Source organism: Bombus impatiens, unplaced genomic scaffold, assembly GCF_000188095.3.
Source record: "Bombus impatiens unplaced genomic scaffold, BIMP_2.2 scf_0099, whole genome shotgun sequence".
Taxonomy (NCBI): domain Eukaryota; kingdom Metazoa; phylum Arthropoda; class Insecta; order Hymenoptera; family Apidae; genus Bombus; species Bombus impatiens.
Window position 1 is genome coordinate 129,186 of NT_176518.1, and position 22,200 is coordinate 151,385.

Sequence of the window (22,200 nt, forward strand, 5' to 3'; positions counted from 1 at the left end):
AATTCAAGTATGTATCTAGTGGTTGGTAGGTTGGCTAACTACTTGATGACTATTAGATGGAACGCTCGTCAGCGTTAATTTGTTCTTTAAAAGGCAAAGGGAGAAAGTTAGCGGTCTTCGTAACGGATATTTTGGCATACTAGTAAAGAATATAGATAAATTTTTTGGAATGCTGGTTTGGATGAAAGGAGTATGATATTTACGTAATTGCAATACGTATTGACATTTTACTTCGAGCCTTCTTAGTCGCGATATAATATTAATACGAATTTAAGGAAATACATTCGTAATTTTTTACTTATCTTCAACTTAAAAGTTTCCCAAACTAGCAGAGTTCAAGGTTCTAAAATATCTAATTGGAAAGAGAATTCCACGATACTCGATGTAAGACACTTTAGTATCGTTGCGTAGAAAATTCTTGAAGAACATCGATCGTTAAAAAGTCGCTTTTTTTCGACGTATTTCCGACATATCAAAAGTCATACGTGATATTGTATATTAAAATCTGTTTTGACGCGTTCGCGTCCTCTTGTTGACGATTTCCTCTCACGACTGATGCGTGTACGTAGTCCGTGAGATTCTTCGACGGAACTTTGCAGGGAGCAGTGAACGATCTTTGGAAAAAGGCTCCTCTGACGTGTTTCTAAGACCGTGGGGTGCCTACAATCACGTCGATTACGTTTGTGACGCACGCCATTGACTCGGGCTGCTCTCCAATTGTCAGCTATTCTATTCGTTTCCGTCACAAGCTTGTCACGATCTCACGATCTCCTCCGCGTGACCGTATAGTATTTCTTCATGCTTCGAAGAGTTTTGGAAAAACCAAAGCCGACGTATACGTCGAAACGACAAGGCATCGTATCGATTTCGATCACGGAACGAATTTATTTCTCTACCTTGTTGATCGTAATTAGACACATGCCAGCGTAAACGATTGATTACGAAGTTTCGAGCAAAACTTTGGCGAAATGTGTGCACTTTTCTTCGGTTTTACGCACACTTCCGCTTCTTTCTGTATATAATTCTTATGACGAGGGATTCTGTAGAAAGCGCGAGAATTTTTATTTTTCTACGAACCATGCAAAACACTATTCGTGTACATTATATAAGATACCCATCAAACGTTTAAAGATCGCAGACTTTATCGTGTCCTTGTTACGCAGCTTTTGCACCATTTCTTGTATCTTCTCGCGGTATGCCATTTCTTCACGCGTTTGTTTCTCTTGCGTAGAATAACGAGCAACTTCGAGAAGTATTACAAGACATAAGGATGGTGTCGCAACTGTGTTTGTTATGCAAATTATTCTTCTGCAAACGTTGTTAAAGAAACGGGTTATTGATAGAAGATCGATGAAAAAATTGTTGAGAAGATTGTTGCATGATGTTAAGAAAATATTCGCGTTGCTATGTTTCTAGGGATAGCTTTTAGTCTCTTAATTACGTAAATGTAATTATTCTTGTATTCGTAACGCAGAAAGCACGTACTCAATTTGCATTTTCGACGCTCAAACATTCGACACAGTGGAACTTTGTTTATTTTCAATCATGCTCCATATACACAGAAGAAAGTTGCCATGTATTTCGAAAATTGTATAGTACGGTAAACGGAAGCAACGAAATATAAATATATATAAAAATAAACCATTCAGTATAAACAATATACGTTTAATCTTACGGTGCAATGCAGATTAAGTTTTCAAGATTGCATCCAGAAGGAGCAGCGTTTCACACAAATTTTGTCAGACTTTGTTTTTTGTTTTTTTTTTTTTCTTAAAATCAGCGTCGAAAGCTACTTCGTTTGGGTCTAATCTTGTTTAATATAATAAATAAGTAGCCTGTAATTTTGTATCGCTTATACAGCAATAATTAAACTCCTTTTGGTGGGAATTTCACTAGCAGTGCTTTCATTATCAATATAGGTAAAAAAAACTCACGACTTAGTAAAGAGCAATGCCTCTAACGTTAGGCGTCTGACTCGGTCGATTTACTATCTGGTCCGCACATTAAGTTTTTATTTAAAAACAATGTCGAGATTAAAGTTTTACGCCCACGTCGATTATCGCAATCTGTCTTCTTTTTTTCCACCCCGTTTATCGTTTTCGTCAGCTTGCTATACTCGTCAACGTCCAACTATAAGTTACTACTGCTCGAGGGTCTGGATTAATTCCCAAACACAAACACGCACACGCACACGCGCACACACAGAGCACGTATTTTCGTAATAAAACTGAAGCACATAAAACACAACAGTAATTCGAAGCTTTCGATATCGACACACTCTCTTTTAGATATTTTATGATTTCTTGTTTAAAATTCACCGATTAACGTCGATTTTGAATCCAAAAGCAACTATTCGAATATTTATGAAAATTATCGACGTCAAAATTGATTTTCAAGATTTTCTCAGAAGCTTGACACGCGAGATGTTATTTTAAGAAAAAAATATATATATATCCCGCGTATCAAAGATTCTTGCTTTATATCTACAAAGATCTATCTAGAGATTATATCTATAAGAATCTTCTCATCGACGTTCCGTTCGTAAATGTGTTTTCGTCATTCCACAACGTGGTCTCTCGACTCCGCGTGTCGACAGACCTCCTGGTAGACTTTCTACAAGCCCCGTTCGTTTATACGATACGATTACTTCTTCTTTTTTTTTTATTTATCGTCACTAAACAGAGAACTGTCTTGTAAATTTTGTTACTTTGTTACAACCGCCCCTCGTCGTTGGAAGACTCCATGAAGAAAAAACCCTCCCTGTTTGATCCACGAGTATCTCTCCACCTGTCTTTCTTTTTCATTTTTTTTCTCCGTATTTTTCTTCTTTTTCTCTTTCGTTTGTTTCTCGTCCCTTTCGCTTCTCATATACAGAGACGGACATACAAATCTCTCACCATTGTATACACCTCTATGTAATTTTTGTGCGGAACCTACCGTCTCAGATATAGATATATATATATATATATATACATATATATAGTATGCTAGTAGATCCTCCTCCTTTATTATTTCTACTAGTAGTAATTATTTTTTTTTTGCGTTTCATGTATGTTTATGCTGTAAAATTGTCGACGTATACATGTTACCTATAGCTACAGAGCTCAGTATATGACACGTATAAAAACTTATATATGTATACATACAAGAAAAGTAGTTTACATTCGTATACACCGTCATTATTACTTGCAAACGCGTTGATATTATTATTATTACTACTACTACTACTACTATTATTATTATTATTATTATTATTATTATTATTATTATTATTATTATTATTAATTATTATTAATTATTATTATTATTATTATTATTGTTACTTCTTTAATAACGAGTGCAGTGTTCGCAGAACCGACGGTAAAAATATGCCGCATATATATATATATACATATACATGTATTTACTTTTGATCGTTTCTGCGTCTATTTCCTTTTCGTCTTTTCTTTTTTTTTTTTTTGTTACTTTTGTCGCAACTGCACGTTTTGTGCATTATTGTTAACTAGAAAATATGAAAGCTGTATCAGCTAGATCGTTCGCGTTCATCGATCGATCGATCAGTCGATCAGACGAGGAATCGTTCGTTTGCTTCTGATAGCGCGCCGATCAGCGAGTTCATACGCGTGTCTCTCTTTCTGTATACTTTATACTGAACGGTTCTGCGTGCCGGTGCTTTTTGCCTTTCTTAAGTACATAATTTCGTACTTATTGCTCGGACACACCAACGATTTATCATTTCTTTGTAGAACGTAATTACCCTTGACAGCAATAAATTATTGTCATTTACCTTTTGTGTTATTTGCGTTGTTGTTGTTTCCGCCTCCTTCATATTATATACCCTATATACGCTCTTCGATATTGTAATGCATATTCTTCTTTAATCTTTTTCTCTCTCTCTCTTTTTCTCCAACCTCTTCCACCTGTATCTCTTTTTCTCTTCTTACCAATTTCTTTCAGTTTCGAGAGTTTTAGCCGAGGACATCGCGTTCCTCTTCTCAAAATATACTGTACGTCTCTAGTCGAGTATGTCTGCCATATGCGCATACATGCAGGATAATTGAAAGAGATTCAAGAGTTTCGAGGTTTACAGTACTCATAGTAAAGGATAAAAAATACTTAACCCACAACTATAGTTACCCCGTGACCTACGTTGATTAATCATTTTTTCTTCTCTCGGTGAGAGCTATGAGCCACTAAAGTCTCAGTCTTTTTTATCACCCTGCATACATGTATCGATTAATTTGGCTGACGCACTCCGCTTGTGTCGTCACGGTAAGTGCTATTGTTCGTTTCGCCGTCGTTGCTTTTGCCTTTCGTTCGTTTCGTTTCTCTCTTTCTCGTTTCTTTTTTTTTCTTCTTTTTTTTTCGTCACATAGAGATACGTAGTTTTATTCGCCACAGCTTGTTCTTGCATACGTCGCATCGCTGAGAACGATTCGCGTTCGCGCGCACGTACACACATATACACACACATATATACAGTGTGTACACTCATACGTTCGCGTCGGCCTGATATATTTTCAGCCGGAAATAGAGCGTGTAACAATAAAACCGTTCCGTTGTTGTTCCGGCGGGGAAATAAGAATCGAGGCTCGTGTGTACGTGCACCCGCGCTATCTACATGTAAAATCGTTGAAAACATTCGAAACAGAGAAGAACACCAAACACTTTTCGGCTTCGTTTTTGCCTTCTGCGCTTTTGCGAGGGAAAGTGGTCGCAAACGCAGCAATTAGGCTAGTGTACGAGTATCCGGTAGCTGTGTAGAAGCGTGCAAGTAGAGTACACGTAGAAACGTAGAGAAGTAGATGAGAGGTGAAGAAAAATCGAGGGCGTCCGTTATGTATTTCCCCATTTCCTCTCCTTTCTTTCCTTTTGCTCCTCTTTTTTCTCATTTTCCTCCTCTTTTTTCTGTTAATAATTAACTTCGTTCTGTTCCTCTTCGCACACACCAAAGATGAGACCACGTATATGTATGCACGAGGAAGTTCGGAAGATACTGGCCATCTTCAAGCCGGGTATCCACCAGATGCGTATTTTTAACGAACGCGCAAAATCATCAGCATCATTTAGTAGTAGCATCGATGCTACAAAATCGCTAGCGAATTTATTTCTTTACGTTCGCAATTATTTGCCATTTATACGTGCTTTGCATTCTTCACGAGATAAATCCACATCAGCGTTCGCGAATAGTCATTGGATATCCGGCTTTACAGATCATCCGGGAACGTTGAGAGTTTGAGAGTACGAAAGAACGTCTCATCGAACGATTCGATTCGCAGATTTTCCTATTTTCTTTTGTCTATTTTTACGAGCGACGCGAGCTCGAGTTTAAGATCGAGCCAACGATACCGCTGGAAACTTTCGCTGAGACGAAAGGAAATTCTGGGTGCCCGTTACGAGAGAAACTCCTGAAAGGATGTTCGTAGCAATTGCCGATGTTCTAAAAACACTTGAAACGAGTCTCTCTTTCGCTTGATCGAGGTAAGAACGCTCACGTATACGCGAATGGCGTCGTCGAAATTGACGTAGGTTCGTGCGTGTTTGTTAAGAAACCAACAACGTTGTCGAATTAAACTGTTCGTTCGACTTGACGAACATAATGGACGGCACGTGTAAAATGACAAAGTGAGAATTTGTCGTGGCTCTCAACGTGGTTGTACCATAAGGGAGAAAAAGTGACGCGTGAAAGGAACCTTAACAAACATCCCCAACGAGAAACACGTGACGAGCACCCTAGAATCTTGATGGTCGGTCGAGAGGATCTTCGACCTTTTCGCGTACACGCTTTTGGTAAAGGACGCTTCAAGTGGAGATCGACGATGCTCGTTATAGCGCGATCATAAATTTCGGATAAGAAGTACTCTACGAATCGCGGATATTTGCCCATACTCCTTTGAAAACTTGTATCGTTTATTCTTGCGATGTATCGATACGAAACAGAAATATCTTACTTGAAAAACCAGATTCATTTGTTTAAATTGGGAAGAATTACTTAAATATAATGTAGTATGTGACTATTGTAGAAAGTTTGGAAAAGTTTGTTTCATTTTTAAATAAGATTGAAAGAGTCTAGGTGAGTCTAAAAGGATGAAACAAGAACGTAAGAGGGTGTAGTTTGTGCAACAAAGCCTACAGCTGGTCTACAACTGGTCGCTTGTTAACTTGCCTAATATATCAATTAATAAATTAATGCGCAAGAGATGGTGTCTGTTGCGAATTTCCAACAAGCCACGCGATACGGAATTCCAATTAAACTGCGCTCGATCATATCGTAAGAAGATATTGAAATAGTAGAACTTTAAGTTCAGAAGTTTCCGAACTCCGCCTAGTCGGTTCGAGTACGGTCCGAGGATTTCTCCGACTATATTAATTCCTCCATCATCGATAGCTACTTGAAGGCTCCTTTGTAGCGTTGATTGAACCAAATATACAAAACGAGAAATACGAACTCGATCGTAAGACAGGACCGAGCATAAGATAAGACGACCGAATAATTCGACTAGAGACTGGACTGGTGTTTCCCAACCTCTTCAAAGTCGTGATCCCCTTTTGTAACAATCGAATAACTTGTGGTTACTTTTCGCGTTGTCATCGAGAAGCAAGATGAAGACAACGCGAAATGAAAGCTAGCTATTCGTAATATCGATACAGCTTTAAAAAAGACTACGTTAAAAGAACTCGGCTAAGGTAGAAATTTAAATCAGAAAGTTCAAGGATAAAAAATAAATTATCAACAACAATGATATAAGTAAAAATAGTTTGCAATCTCGTCGGGGATCGCGACTTATACGCCGGGAATTAAACGGACAAACGATTGGACTCGACGAATAAATAATTCAACTGGACGAACGAATAATTCGATCGGACGAACAATAAAAATTTCAACGACGTATACGTATAAGACGGACGGACAAACGTTTCGAGGCCAAAAGGATGACGCGGACGTCTCAGTCTCTTTCTTGACCCCATGCATGAAACCGACTAGGATCGGGCCAGAGCGATACGGACGAGGCGATGGCGACGGCAGCTCTTCTGCGGAACAAACCGAGCCCGGGTTCCACGACCCTGGAGGACGTCCTTGACTCCCTCCTTGGCCTGCCATCCGCGTCGCGTACCCCGAGTCCTGGGCCAGGGCCCGTCGTAACCGGTACATCCGCCACCATGCGCCATCGAACTAACATCGGCCAGGCTAATGCGAAAGCCGGGAAGAGCTGCAGCGACCTACGCCAAGACCTCCAAGGTAGGAGGACTATGTAAGTTTTCGTTCTGAAGCGGTTCCTCTCGAGAGAGAGAGGACTTGAGAGAGGCTCAAAGAAATTTTAATCTACCATTTTCCCTTATGCGAATCTCTCTGTTATATGTATGTATACCTACGTATGCGTATCCGTGTTGTACAGGCACAGCGTGGTTTAAGAACAAAACGTTAACATAGATGTTTGAAATAAATTAACATCTCGATATACTATTCTGCGTACGATAAAAGATTCGGCGGAAAGTTAATTATACGTGAAACATCGTAGAGGAAATCAGTAATTCGTCAAAAGAAGCTAGAATCAATGTTTGCTTAATATTCCTCGCGTGACCTTTTCATAAATATTAAGCTCGTAGGGTAGAGAGCTCACGATATATCCGTTAAAATTTAATATGGGAATTAGTTAAAATTTAGTTTGAAAATATCGCGGAAATGTAACAAGTGATTTTCAAAAACTGGAGAGAAAATTTAAAAGAAACATTTCCTTCGTTACTTTTGTTTTTGCGTTATCGTCTTAATTGAGAACCATGAAATTTATATGTTAACAGTTGAATCGTAAAACTACACTGTGCGTAAATGTCGTCCTCAATTTATGCGCTCGGCTTGCGTTTCTCTTCGCCTCGTCACCATTCACCCCTCACACACACTACCTTTTATCTTGCTCTCTTTTCTGTACATATGATTTTTCATGATCTTTCATTTTTTTCATACAAGAAAAGTAGTACTTCATGCATATTTTTATCAGAACGTGGAAAATTATTATCTTTATTCTACGATTTTGAAAAATCAAATTGCGTCTTTGTCAAATCTTTTGGCTCAAAAGTGAACATGACAATGTTTTACAGTTAGCATAATTCAGCACGAAAGAATTGCGTAGTTTATATTTATATAGGTATAGCTTGTGTTTTGTAGTATATTTTTTATTGTTTCAAATCATTCAGAATTGCGATATCCAAAACGTAGATTTAAGTCATACTTTGCTTAACTTGAATTTCCTTAAATTTCTACCTAATCAACTTTTCAAGCATTTTCGAAACACTCGATGCGAAATTTCTAATTCTTTTATACGAGAGAAACATTTTAACTATCTGGAGCAGAAATGCTCTAAGACGCCGCTACAAGATACGATGCAGCAGCTGAACTTGCTGATCGAGATTGTCTTTGCGTTGCATTATTCTCTCGCTGTGTTTCCTTTGCCTCGAGATCGCTAGTCTCCTTGTCAACCACGATCGATGACGAAGGGAGAAAAACGAAAAATAAAAAAGGGCAGGAAGAGAAGCAAATCGTCGGGCAACGAGGAGAACGCGAAACGGAACATCAATCCCCTGTTTATTTTTTTCTTTTCTGTTATACTTACGTTGATTTTACACCTTTGCAGAGAAAAAACAGCGTCTAAAGTTCAGGGAGGCGGAATCGTAGCATCTCGCCTCCCCTGAATTCAGACGTCTTGATGCGAGGCTTATCGATCAGAGACGAATTTATCGGTGCTGAAACTAACCAATCTGGGACTCGGAGAGCTAATCGCATTTATGACGACAACCATCAAAAACGCAGAAGACGCGAATCTTTAAAATATATATGAAATTAGTAAGGCCTTTTTCAAGATTTTTGTCTTCGTCGACTTTTACTGACTAATTTTCTTTTCTTTTCTTTTTTTCTTTTCTTTTTGGTTACTTTACATTTGATTTCTATTCCTTTTTATCTTCTTTAATCTCGCGTTAACAGTCTTATTTTCGTTATTCGCACTACGGGAGCTTGTTTATTAAAGGCACTCGGGAGGATAAGCTTATTTTTTATAAACGACCACCGTATAATATTAATTATCTTGCGATCATGCGACTGACACAAACGCCTGATCAAGCGGTTGATCTTTGACGTCTGTCAGGGATACAATCGATGCTAACACTCTGCGATCGCAAACATTATGGTAACGATATTCGTTCATTTCATGTATACGTAACATGGCTTTACATTATCACGTTCCATTCTGCTTCGAATACGTTCGATCATGCCGTTATCGTTTGTGGTTGAGAGCATAAGGGGAACGATTGTGGGTAATTTATAGTTACAGAAAAGATTTTGGATGAAATATCGATTAAACGTGCAAGGTATTCGTTGCAACGATATCCAAAACTTAGTAATCATTTGTAATCTCAGAGGGAAAATGCTGACCTTGTGGACCGGGTGTGGGTAAGATTAAATTTGAATAGAAAAATTCGTACGTGTAATTTAAAAGGGATTGGAATTCGTAACAAAATTGTATGTTTCAACGAAAGAAAGAGGAATGCCCAAACGATAAACCTAGCACGATTGTCGTAGATACAAGTTCGAACGCTAGAATTTAGTCAAAGTTTTTGACGATCGAAACGATTGGCGAATGTCACAGAGTCCGCTAAGAGCGTGATGGACGTGCAGCTGCAAGGAGCCTCCGAGGAGCGTGCCTCGTATTACGTGGGTGAGCTCGTGCGACGAAAGAGCGAGGGTAGCGACACGATGCCCTCGAAAACGGCTGCGGCACAGTCGAGAGGCGTACCCTTGAGTCACCGAAGAGTTTCCTTTGACAACAATCAGGAGGCGAATGGCCTGGTGGCTGGCAACGCTGCGGAGAAAATCATTCGTTGCCGAAATAACAAGTGCAGTAACTCGGCCACCTTGGCCGAGGCGAGGAAGACCTACAAAAGCTGTCACAATTGTACCTGCCTGTATTGCTCGAGGGAGTGTAGAAGAGCGCACTGGCAGCGTCATCGGAGAACCTGCTTGCACTCCCGAGCCGGAAGCCTCTGCAAACAGGTGTTATCCTCCGCCAAGGAGGATCCCATCACGCTGAAACACATCTCGGCGTTGGCCAAGCGTGGCTACGCGTTCCACGGCCGTGGAGCCGTCAAGTGTTTCTTCTCGAGTCCGGAAGCGGCGGAGAAATTCATCGCAAACGGTTTCGTCGACTTAGGTGAACCCACGTACGTGCGATGGTCGGATTTGCTGGCCAGAGAGATGGGAGCGGAACTGTACGCCGAGGTGATCAGACTCTGCAAGTCGTACAATCCGGATACGAGGCTGGTGTTGTATGTGGCCGTTTGCGTGGTCAGCGAGGTGCCAACCAGTGGAGCGGTAAAATGGGAACGACAGTTGGTATCCAGATGCGCGAAAATCCACTTAGACTCTGCAAACAGGCATCACACGTCTTCGTCATCCGCCTCGCCGCAGGGTAGGCAACAGTCCACGTCTCCCTGCAACATCACCCGAGAGATGGAGTCCCCGGAGATGCTGGTGCTTACCTCGCTGCCAGGCAATAACGGCCAGAACACACCTAGGAAAATCCGAGAAATCAGTTTCACCAACATCCAGAGACAACTGAAACTAAGGGGCGTGTCACTCCGGAGGCACTTTCCGCAGGTTTACAGGAAGCTCCGTGCCTACGTGGATGGTACCGTGGATAAGTTCGCTCCGGTTACCATCTATCCGAGAGACCAGGCATCTGGTAAAAGTTTCATGTGCATCATCATGCTCGGTGTAGAACCTGAGCGCCTTCAGCTGCTTCCCACAGATTCCTCTAGAGTTAGAACCGTTGACATTAGCGTCGAGGAGGAATGAACGCCGAATAGAAGCTCTTAAGTACTCGCTTGTGCGATTTTTTTTTTTTTTTTTTTACTAAATTAGTAGGAATGATCTTTTGCAGGCTACGATAGACGTGCGTGCAAGACGCGAGGAATATTTCGAGCTTCGTCTTCGAGTTTATACCCTTCGATGAAAGGAAAATACACGTAGCAGTCGCGAAACTGTGAGAGAAATAGCTGAAGGAAGCTCGTGGAATTCGATAGGAAATTGAATGAAAGTAAATCGTCTTTCGTGAAAAGATGCCGATTAGGATGGTCTTTCGGGAGAAGATGATTTACCAAATCGAGGACACGTCGAGGTGCTTGATATTCCACGACATTTCGTGTGAAGCAACGAACAAAATAACGTAGAAAAAATTAGACTATACGTTGCCAAACACTCTCGCCTTGATTCAGTTTTTCAGATAGATCTAATTGTGTATTTATAGTTTCTGATTAAAGCTCGTCGGGTACGCGTTACAATCGTTGGAGATGTTAGTTTACGCGTCATTTCGAAGATCAGGGACTATATATCGTAATTTCCATACGATGTCTGCTCGATTACTTATCGTAGATCGACGAACATTCATTTCCGTGGACACTTAACGAGCGTGTTGTAATCAACATGTATCAGTTTCATTCGCGAATCTTATTCGTGGATCTTAGAGTACCTATCTCTGATTGCTTCGATATATCAAAAAATAAAAATCTCCTCGATTTGGTTGTTATTCTGTCAGATGTTTATTAGCAACTATATCGATTGTCGAACGAATCAACGAGCGATCTTGATAGAACAACGGTTCCTATCGATATTTCGATATCAAACTACAGTGGGATATACTGGAACGAACGTTATTGATTCCGAAATTGGTTTCTCATAGCTTTTATTCGTTCTAGCATCCATGCATAATACATCGTTGAAATATGTATGTACACGTATCTAGGAACGGTCCATTCCAAACTCACAGTCTCAAGCATAATTACCATTTAATACAACGATATAAACAGGAGAAATCTAATACAAAAGCATTAAAGCGTAAAAATAGCATAAAATTAATTTATTCAACTTTTATGTACATATGTGCATTTGAATTTGAAAGGGATTAACAGCAATATCTCCTTAGCTTAAGTTTAAGGTATGAAAATTCCTTGATAAAAGCACGCATTTCGTTGTGATATCGACGATTTTTAGCGATAAAAGCGATTTTAGCTTCGTTGTAGCATAACCCACTGTATTCTTCGGAAAACTTTAAATTTGTTTCTTTTTCCATCCAGGTTTCACGAAAAAATGTAAAATTAACGTAAAATTAACGTAAAATCTTGCTGCATTATAATTAGAGAATTCTAATTATTCGTCTAATCTGTAAAAAGGATGCTATTCAAACGCTCTACGTTCGACACGTCGTTTTCGAAAGTAATGACGAGAAGTATCTTGTTGTCCTTTCGTTCGATTTAATGTAGTTACAGTTGTATTTTTTGAATTTTATCATATATATTATATATAAAGATTAAATCTCTCTCCGCGGTGCAGTCAGACTGTCTCGATTGTGATTCAAGAAGATGCTCTTCGAATTGATGGATCTCGAGTCAAGCTGAACGCATCGACGATATAAAAAAGGCAAATGTAGATTGTGGAAGAGATTTTCGCAGTTTAATAGCTCCTTGTGGAAGATCCTCTAAAAATCCCAAGTTTCAAAAGTCTGTAAAACCTAACTAGCGACCGATGTCCCTGAAAATAGAGAATTTCTACCGAGTAATCGTCTCGAGCTCAAATCCAATTACTGTACCGTTTCCACAGACGCGATCTTTGTGCCAAAGCGTAGACCGTAATAAATTAATAATCTTTCGAATTAAGAAAGTAACCTGCGCGGATCACGATGGCAACAGGAATGAACGTCTGCAGGAAAGAAACATTCTAAGAATCTTGATCTCATGGACTAACTTCGTGGCATCGACGAACTCTCCGTTTAATACTAAACTCGCGTTTTTATCTTTTCGACGAGATAAGATCGGGATACCAATTTTACTTTTACGAAATTTCCTACATATTTTCTACATTTTCACGTAACGTCGGTGAAATTCTTTTTGCGACAAATAAACTTAACAGAGTAACAAAATCGGACTGTCAAGGGAAACGATAATAGTGCCAACGTTAAAGTCACGAATACACGATGGTCGAATGTATCTTGATTAGAGATGAAATTTTAATTTCATCGGTGAAACTATTAATTTACACGAAACCCTTGTAAATTACTCTGGTGATTAATTCCAACAGATATGCCAACGATAATAATTAGAGATGGCTGGATCAATGTTTGTTCTGCTGGCCATAATCTCAAATTAAAAGGATCCTAAACGTAATTTGTAGTGCCAATGATAGAATCTCTTGCAATATCATCGTGAGAGGAATTTCCAAATGCGCGTAATAAAATCTCAGAGATATTACACGTCTAGCTAAACCGCATTTTAACAAAGATAAATTGTAAAAATCATTTTTACAATTTGATGTAGTATCTATTACATTCGAAGAATATCATCATGAAATATCACATATTTTGCTTTGTTTTGGATTATGATTACCTGTGTTAAGGACATCGCTTTATTTTACTTTTCAGATATGCGTAATTAACAACCAGAGTATGTTTTAAGAAACGTATTTCATTCAAGTTGCCAGAAAATGATCAAACGAATATTTAAGTACATGATATTTGATTAGAAGTGAAACGTCTAATTATCTCTTTAATGAAATGATACTATTCTTGTAAGAAACTAAAGTTGAACTGTTTCGTATAACAATGTAAGTTTTTTCAAAACTACTTTTCTCTTGAAACAATCGGTGAAATTAATATCTTTTCAAATTATATCCATCGATAACGTCATAGATACGTATACGTATAAATATGTATATCCAGTTGTTTATCTAGTTAGAATTTCTTACTTGCAAAATTTATTTATTATGTCTTTTAATAAGCAGTTATCATTTAAATTGTATTGTTAGTGCTGCAAAATATAGTAGCTATATAATTTAACAATCAAATATATGTGTAATGTACAATAATTGCAAATTCTATTTTATAACGTTTGAACCTTATTGCTTAAAAAATTTCCTATTTCGTGATTTCACTTAAGTAGATATTAGTAATTCCGATTGTATTGAAAATAAATAGTATTTGGAAAAAGTTATATTTGATATATGTATACTGTAAAATTATTGAACTCTTGCCTTATATATTTTCACGTATCCCTTATGGCAAAAGAGACAACTAGGTACTCTACTTTTGATAAATCGCTGCTAATATTTAGCACACGAGATATCTATCTCAAACTTACATTACTCTCGTCGAAATAATGTAGATGCTACGTATTTATAATATAATATATCAGTTTATATATATATATATATATACATTCATTTTAACATTAATATAAATCATTAATCACATGACACGTTAATTAAATCAAAAGACACACCTCAATAGTAATAATAATAATTGCAAATAAAAATCTTCTTTAACAAAGATATAAAGAGTCAACTATTCACATTTTTATAAGATATAATTCTTTCTCGAGTACTTGTATAAAGTATAATATAGTAACTACATATTATGCAATAACAGCTACTCATAGAAATATATGCTCACCGTGTACATGTAACAAATTCAATATATATTTATGAAACTACTAAATATACATACATATATATTTATATATATAACTAACAGCAACATTTGAAAAATAGCAATAAAAGGAACGAGTAATGTTTTTTAAGAATCAGGTTTAGAAGAAAGATATTGATAGGTAAAGAAAGATTTATTCACATATTGTACGCTGTATAAAATGTTTTTTTATGAGATAAATAGGAACTAGAATTAGTAACTTCCCTCGAAGAGTGACTGAAAGTATTGTACTTTCTAATTTATTGTTTATAGTATAACATTATGACTTTGATGTTGACTGATGAGTGTCAATTTTTACTCTATATTTCAATACAAAAACAAGTTCAATTTGAATAATTTTCACAGACCAATATTTCGTTTAAATAGCAGCAACTTGTATGACGTAAATTTCTTAAAGTGATATTTCATAATAACAGATGCGGAGAATTGTTAAAGTGCTTAGATCGAAGAAGGGTATAAACAGAGAGGAATGCTGCCCTGAATACCTAAGTATCTATGTACTTGGTATTCCCTTAATTGTGCTAAATTGTTCGAAAATAAAAGTTCACCGATAGTAACTAAATGAAACTGTGACAGTGAGCAATCTCCTATCTGAGAACTGCCTCGGCGAACAACAAATCTAGCCATTTCGATTCGAATTAAAATGCCTAAAAATTTCATCTTAACTAATAAGTCGACTAAATTATTCATATAGAATAGATTATTTAAAACAGATCGCTCTAATTATCGTTTATAGCTTAATTTGTTTAAACTCTATAAGTTTCACAATGTAAATAGATATTTTTGCAATAATTAATGAACTCTTAACTTAGTCCTAATTTTAGTTATAAAAGAAATTGGATGTAATTATTATTTTATCCTATTAGACAAGTCGTATTTATCATACATGTTTTTAACACACACGGTGGCGCTTTGTACGTACAATAAAACATTTAAATTATGAAAAGAAAATTGATGATGAAAGTTGATATAATCTCTGAACAGACTGAATACTGTTAGCATAGATGACAGAAATAAAGTAGTACAAAATTAATCGTTATGATTAAAATGTAATCAAACATAAAATAATAATTTGATAATCGATAGTTTGTACTTTGTTCTCTTATTGTCATAAACAACTATACGAATTATGACACTTATATGTTATTTTACGATACTTCGAACAATTCGGTGAAACTATTTTAGCTAGCACCGAGAGAGGAGAAAAAAGTTTCAAATAATCGATGAATCGATCGATTTGTAGTATAATTAATAAAAAATGAAGATAATGTATTAATGCCACGAAAGTTAGTCCGCTGAGTTTTCGATAGTTCCTTTTACCTGTCTGTATTACGACATGCCACGAATGCGATTATTTCGATCGTACATTTAGTATATTTCTAAACTTATTGTTTATCACTTATCGTAGAAGACGCACATTTGTCTTATTCATCGCGTTCTGTGCGCAACGATCTTCTGATATTATGTAACAAAGGGATGATCTAATTTATACGACAAGAGAGAAGGAAGAGAGAGACGGTGATCGCATCTGTACGATCGATAATTTTATGAAAAATCTTTAGAAGTTTTGACTCGCTGATCGATATCCATATTTATATGTAACCTTACCGATTTATATATATTGTCGTAATGATTGACAGGGGCAAGGAAGCGCTCTTGTTCATTCAATTCCTTGCCTTTTATAACAAAAGAAAGAAAAGAAAAAAAAAAAAAGAAAATGTAACGAGTGTGACAAAAAGTGCTTCAAACTATATTTATCGAAAAGCTGGTGCGGTCAAGTATGTAATAACGTGGGAGAAATTGGAGAAATTTCTTTTTATCCGAATCGATGATACGTTTTTCTTGTCGTTGGCAACTGACTGCTCAATGATTGAACGAGCAATTACGTATGTAGCTCGGGTGTAGTCACTCTAAACGTAACGTTATCGTTTCAACATCTATTTATCGGTGCTACTAATGCCTACCACTGTTTTCGCATCTGCGTATGTCTCAATTTTCCAAATAAAATGTTAATTTTATTATACCTGCCCGTCACTTCATATTTTACGAGATTTTGTGATAATGACTGTTACATTTATATAATTGATAAAAGCAAATACTTTAAAACATAGAGGATCAATAAAATTACATATTCTTACGGTGGTAACTTTTGAATATACCCAAATAGCAATTCAAGTTTTTTTAATAATTCTTTATAGATACGAGATTTTTATTATATTTGACTATTCGTATGATTTCACTTATCGATAAAGTATCGTAAGGTCTAATTGATTGCAAATATGTACATGTTTTCAGGTGTATCTTTTATGTCATAATTTTAAGCAATAAGTTCGTCTTTTAACAATTGTTGTTTTTGGTGTTGTAAAAATAAAGATTTAATTTATAAATAAAACCATGTTTCTCCCTCTCTTTCTCTTTCCCCCTCTCTTATTATTAGTTGAGAAAAATAAATTTTCATTTTTTAACAAACAATAAAATCGACGTGAAATGCAGTTCTTCGAATCCAGCGACAAGCAGGGAACAAAAGTAACAGTTATTTCTAAAGTTTGTATGAGAGATCATTGTTAAAAAGCTAACTACTGTTTAATTGTGGATAACGAGCAACAGAATAAACGATTCTCCGATGATTTATCAAAGTTTTTGATTTATTTGGCTCTGTACAGATTTGCTACAAATTTATTATTATTAATAATACCATCGTACAATTTTAATCGTCATAAAGTTATTGTGGTTGAATTTCTGTTTCACATACTGTTTATCATACATGATGAATGAAATCACTCTTATTGCAATGGGTCTGGAATACGCAAAACTAACGTTTCTATTTATCGTTACTGGAAATTTGTTATTTATTATTTCATCGATAACCAAGAAGGGGAGATAAAGAGCTTAACATTTTACTTTGCACCTTTAAACAAATTTCAAAGAGTGATGAGCGATTACGAGATTTGTAAGTAGAAACAACAGAAAAGAGGTACACAGAGTACGATTTCAATGTCTCCTTTCAGACAAAGACAAAGATAATTCTCTTATTTAAGCTTTGGAATAACCATCTTATTTAGGTACAACAGCTTCGCAATAGTGTAGTACGCGACATCATCGCGGAAAGCACGATCGACGACATAATAATATACATTCATACAAAGTTGCACGATATTTAAGCTTACAACTGAAACGCTTTCTCATCGTTTCGTCGTGTTACAAAACAATTCTCCATAAATACTGTGTCGTAGTTGGCGAAGTAGTTAAAAGTATATACCTACGGCTAATAGTCTTACGCTTAATAAATTTATATTGCGAATTATATTATCTTTGTGTGTGTGTGTGTGTGTGTGTGTGTGTGCGCGCGCGCGCGCGCGCGTGCGTGCGTGTGTGTGAGTGTGAGAGGTGTATAAACATAGCACAGACTGATCGACTGTTCATTACATTATTAATACTATTATTATTATTATTATCATTTTTGTTATTATTATTTCTATTATATAATGGCGTTTTGACTATATTTTAAAATCATTTGAATGTACACGTATCGTTGCCGGTGAATTGTATGCTACATTATTGTGGAGCCATCCAACTTTAGCTCCTAAACCTCGCACACTTTATACAAGATAAAACGCTGCTTCTTTCAAAGCTAGCGAAAATTATTGGTAAATATAAATTACTTTTCGCGCGGTTCGAGTCAATCGAACATCTTTCGTACATAATAAAAGAAAAAGTGCTAATTCAACCAACTAACCAACTAACAAGAGGCGTCTCCTGACTTCAGTCTTTCTTAGACAACGAAGACTTCCTCTTATCTCTTTAAACATTTAGGTAACGTTCGGAAACTAGAAGAATAAAGACAAATTTCCTGAACACTTCTTATCGTTCGAGCGTATAAGATTATACAATAATCTTAACGATCTCTCTATATATATATGTGTGTGTGTGTGTGTGTATGTGTGTGTAATGTTTATGTATACATATATACCATATCTTACCAATAGTCATCATATTTCGCCAACATCGATGCAAAATAAATCACAATAATTTTTTCCCTTTTACGCTTAAAATTGGCAACTGTAATCCTCATTGCAACATTAGTATATTATATTCTTCCGCTAAATGCTAAAAAATATGAATCCTCTCACTCATTCGGTAATTACATTGTCCTTACATATTACAAGTAAATAGAGTATTTTGGTTTCGACCCCTCGCTGATAAAAAGGACATTTCATACCTCGCGATATCGCTTTTATTGTGGGCGCGACATGGAAGATCATTTGAAAACGTAGAAAAAATTGGGAAACTTCTGTTTATTACTCTCGTTGTGATAGAGCGCGCATACATATACCTATCTAGTAGACAAGCATACAAAAACATTTAAAATACAGATATTTTACAGGCTTAAACACGAAAAGGAGAACAAAAGTATTAGCTTTGAATTTGGTTTAGTTTACGTACAATACACATCTTCAGGAGCAATGCATTATAACACATATAGAACAGTTGCTTGTCTTAGGTAAGGACTTACACATATAGTCGTAGCAACATGGACGATCGGGTCTCTGAAATGAAAACTCAAATTTATTCCGTTATATGGTATTGATATTATCATGGAATGTGTCCGAAAGAAATCACTTCCTCTATGATCGACATCGAGCAATGATAGGAAATCGTTTCATGTGCGTATCTTCTTCCTACTCACTGTCCTTTATACTACTCGAGATAATCTGCTGTACGTTCGTTGAATTCTGCTTAAAAATCGGAGAATCGAAAAAAACATGCATTTATATATATTTCGTAAACTTTCATACTTTTATTTGTAACAGTAAAACAAAGTGGAAGCGTCTGTATGTAAAGGAAAAGTGTATTTTATATAGCTCCTCAAAAATAGTCTAAATTTACACGAACTCTTAAACTCTTGTTACATGCACTTTGTAGACTCTCCTTCAATAAATAAAAGATCTCTGGCTGACGATTCCTAGAATCGTCTGAGAAAAGCTAAATGTTTCTTTCTATCATAGTCTTCAGATAGATACATGCTATAAAGTGAGCTTGTAATTAACGTGAAAACAAATTTCTTTTTATTTAATTTATACAAAAAAAAATTATTAAATATTTGTTCGTGACAAAAAAGAAAATATTTTTGTTAAAGGTGCTAAAATGGTGTATAATAAAAATAACCACTGTTATAGTGCTACACAGTTATACTTTTAATGATATTACTTATAATAATTCGCGTTTGTATGCTCTCTTGAGCAACGAAATTCGCTGATTTTGTTTCTACTTTCAAATTCAGTGCCTCTTCGTTATACACCAATTACATCAATCATCGGATCATGTTATTTCTATTCGACATCTATGCGCAAACAAAGCGTGTTGCTTGTGCGACGAGCAACAGAATTGGAACTTTCGTTGAAAATGAACGAAACGAAAGAATCGTCAGCCATTTTTCTAGGAGGCAGTTGCGGTAGATGGAAGTGAGCTGGGTCACGCGAGATTCGTTTCCTGCTCGCCCCATCCCTCGCTATCGCATTCGCTCTCCGATGCTGAGTCACTGTCGCTGAACTCGACAGCAACGCGTCGTGCCAATATGGATGCGACATCGTTCAATGCGTTCACACGTTCCACTTCCTTCTGTTCAATCTTCTCTACTTTACGTAATTTTATTCCTGGAAAAATAAATAGATTTTTAATCGTGGTATGTTCAGAGAAACTGTATCGACTTTAATCCTTTTAAATTCAAAGTGTAACGTTATATCGTAAAAGTTTTACTGAAAGATTGTAAGTAAACTAAAATAAAGTTAAATAAATTTAGCATTTAGAACAAATTATATCTATTACAAATCTATCATATAGAACAAGTAATAATGAGTTAATATTGATTATCCGAATGATAATAAGGTAATTACCATCTCTAATTGCTTTAAGTAGATCATTCCGCGGATCGACAAGGGGGATGTTCGGATTAACAGGCTTCCTCAATTGTCCATCCACGATGTTCTTCAAAGGTTTCAGGGGTTTCAACTTAGGTGGGTTAGTTGCTATCATTTTAGCAATATCGCCATTGGTCAATGGCACAGGGGGCGATGGTCCGTTAACAACAGGCGGTGGCGGAGGTGGTGGAGGTGGAGGTGGAATATTACACGGTGGAGAAATAGGTCTAGGTGGTGTGGGATCAGGAGTCGGAGGTGGAGGTGGCAAGTCTTGCGGAGCAGGGTCGGTCTCATCTGTTCCTATTTGTGTCGAATGATTTGGAGGAGTAGGCGTAGAGTGATGACTGGGTAGCGGACTATTCGAGCGACTTCCGTTCCTATTCAGTAGATGTGACGGTATTGAACCTGAAATAAATAATTAATAAAATAATTAGTTAACAACTTAATGAAAATAAATGTTTGGATCTCGTACTCTCTAATGAAAGTTTAAATGTCTCCAATCTAAAATTTAATTTCAACCTCAAACCCATTAAATGAAACTTGAAGATACTCTTCCAAAATTTTGACTCTTTTTCGAAGTGACGGTATACTCGTTGCATATAAATATTAACGTAATTACCATTCATAGGAGGAGAGGACATGGTTTCACCAGGAGGCGGAGGTGGTGGTGGTAGGGTATCTCTACCAGTACTCATCGATCTTCCTCGTGTTGGAGTATTGTTAGCAGAGGCTACAGTAGGTGTCGAATTGCTAGAAGTATTGCTTGGCGGAGCTGGTGGTGGTTGCGATGGTCGTGATCTACCACTTCTGCTTGGAGTACTTTGACCACCAGGACTCTGGTACGTTTCGCTACCCGCTTGCCCTTGACCTGTGCCATAATGTGAGCCGTACAAGTTGTCTTCATAGCCCTGAGCCACGTAATTTGCCACCCTGTTTTCAAAAAGAGAAGAAAAGATCAATTTTCAGAAATATAGAAATCCCACTTTTCAATAATGCTGTAATATTTCAGTATTGTATGATCTACACAGCAAAATCATAAGTAGCAAGAGAAAGCATTCGATAAAGATTTTCATGTGTGGAGACAAACAAACTGTTGCATCGATCAAACGCTTTTCACGATCATTGTAGAAAATTACGAACCTATAATGATCGGAAGAAGGAGGACTGTACAGATGTTGCTCCTCCGGTGGATAACTTCGTCTAAGTTCAATGCTGTTTGGCCTAGGTGGCCGTGGTTCGGTCATCACCATTCCCAGTAACGATTCATCAGGTATATTGTGAGGTGCTCTGTATTGAACACCTTGCGTTGGCATAATGTACTCGCCATGACCAACGGCTAACTGTCTTTGCCTTTCTCTCGTATTATGCGGTTGCCTTATACGCTTCTTATGCCTGCCACCGCCACCACCACCACCCTCGTTCCGAGGCCTATGAGGCTGTACGGTAAAAATTCTATATTAAATGGCTGCCTTATTGCAGAGTAACAGCAAAAGTGCAAGACAAGCTTAATTTATCAATCAAATATGACTCAATGCTTGATCCAGTATTTGTTTTATTGTACGCTTAAGTTATGGAAGATATTTTATAATCTACTAGCATACTTTCAAGTTTGTTTCGAATTTTTAGAAAAAACAGGATCAACCACTGGACATGAGAAGATTTGTAGGAAATAAAACTAGTGATTTTCTTTACGAAGCTTCGTTGCCTATCCAAGAAAATATGATCGATTAAAGCGAAGGCAGATAAAAGAAAGTTTACTG

General features: G+C 36.9%; 2 protein-coding genes across 4 annotated transcripts in view; one reads left to right on the forward strand and one right to left on the reverse strand.

The window, feature by feature from the left end:
- LOC100740207 overlaps positions 1-12,962 on the forward strand; it is a 70,321-nt gene extending 57,359 nt beyond the window's left edge. Inside the window, exons 11-12 of the mRNA XM_024364546.2 lie at positions 6,986-7,240; positions 9,639-12,962. Of these exons, the coding sequence (XP_024220314.1) occupies positions 6,986-7,240; positions 9,639-10,843 (1,460 nt within the window). The 3' untranslated portion in view covers positions 10,844-12,962. The remainder of the gene's footprint in view (positions 1-6,985; positions 7,241-9,638) is intronic.
- A 4,592-nt stretch (positions 12,963-17,554) lies between these two features.
- Positions 17,555-22,200, reverse strand: part of LOC100741655 (wiskott-Aldrich syndrome protein family member 3) — a 35,760-nt gene continuing 31,114 nt past the window's right edge. For all 3 annotated transcript variants that reach the window (XM_012394729.3, XM_003486109.4, XM_012394728.3), the window contains 4 exons: positions 21,581-21,876; positions 21,060-21,370; positions 20,417-20,845; positions 17,555-20,176 (listed from right to left, as the gene is read on the reverse strand). In XM_012394729.3, coding sequence (XP_012250152.1) covers positions 19,995-20,176; positions 20,417-20,845; positions 21,060-21,370; positions 21,581-21,876 — 1,218 coding nt within the window. In that variant the 3' untranslated portion in view covers positions 17,555-19,994. The remainder of the gene's footprint in view (positions 20,177-20,416; positions 20,846-21,059; positions 21,371-21,580; positions 21,877-22,200) is intronic.